Here is a 735-nt window from a genome sequence, read left to right on the forward strand (position 1 = left end):
CTTCTCTCTCTCTCCCCCCCCTCTGTTTTGCATGTGCCTCGCCTGGCTTGCAGCGGGGCCGGCCCTTTAAGGAGCCGCGCGTGGCCACCCCCGCTCGTCCGCCCGCCTGCCGCCGCGGCCCGGGCCCTTCCCCTTCATTAATATGAAGGCAGAGGCGCTGCTGACTAATGGGTAATGAAGCTGTCACTCCGGCACCTACTTGTTGGGTGTTCGCGCAGCGGAGGAGCTGAGAGCGGAGTTGCAAAGCGGAGCCGCCGCCGCCGGTGCTGCTGCTGCTGACGCCGATCCCTCTCGCCGGTTCGAGGCTGAGAAGCGCTCGCGCCGCCGGTCCCCTGCTCCAGCCCCGGGGGGAGAGCGAGGCTCTCTCGGCTCGACCGCGGCGCCCGAGGGGATCGCCAACGGGTCGCCCGGGGGCCCGGGAGCGCCACGCCGCCGCCGATGCGAGTCGTCCTGGCCGCGGCCGGTCGATGGCTTGTCGGGTCCTCTTCGGCTGTCTTCCCTGATCCGGCGGCGTTCAGCTGGGAGCAGCAGCAGGCATGCTGGATTGTGGCAGGCGGCCCCGGGCTCTCCTCGCCGCGGCGCTTCGGCTCGGGCTGCTGCTAACTTGGTGGGCGCAGGTAAAAAAAAGAAACGCACCCGGCGCAATGGTTGATTTTTTGTTTATTTGCTTTGCAGCCTTTTCTGCTGTTCGGCTCGGCTTTTTCCCTTTTTCTTTTGCAAAAAGGGGGGGCGGGA

The 735-nt window shown here is 66.7% G+C and overlaps 1 protein-coding gene across 1 annotated transcript in view; it reads left to right on the forward strand.

Annotated features, from left to right (window-relative positions):
- Nucleotides 1–160: 160 nt before the first annotated feature.
- The window catches only part of LOC107107982 (protein jagged-1-like), a 1,817-nt gene continuing 1,242 nt past the window's right edge, over nucleotides 161–735 (forward strand). The window contains exon 1 of the mRNA XM_015408366.1: nucleotides 161–617. Within this exon, the coding sequence (XP_015263852.1) occupies nucleotides 537–617 (81 nt within the window). The 5' untranslated portion in view covers nucleotides 161–536. The remainder of the gene's footprint in view (nucleotides 618–735) is intronic.

The sequence above is a fragment of the Gekko japonicus genome, unplaced genomic scaffold (genome assembly GCF_001447785.1).
Source record: "Gekko japonicus isolate JY-2015 unplaced genomic scaffold, Gekko_japonicus_V1.1 scaffold5883, whole genome shotgun sequence".
Taxonomy (NCBI): Eukaryota; Metazoa; Chordata; class Lepidosauria; order Squamata; family Gekkonidae; genus Gekko; species Gekko japonicus.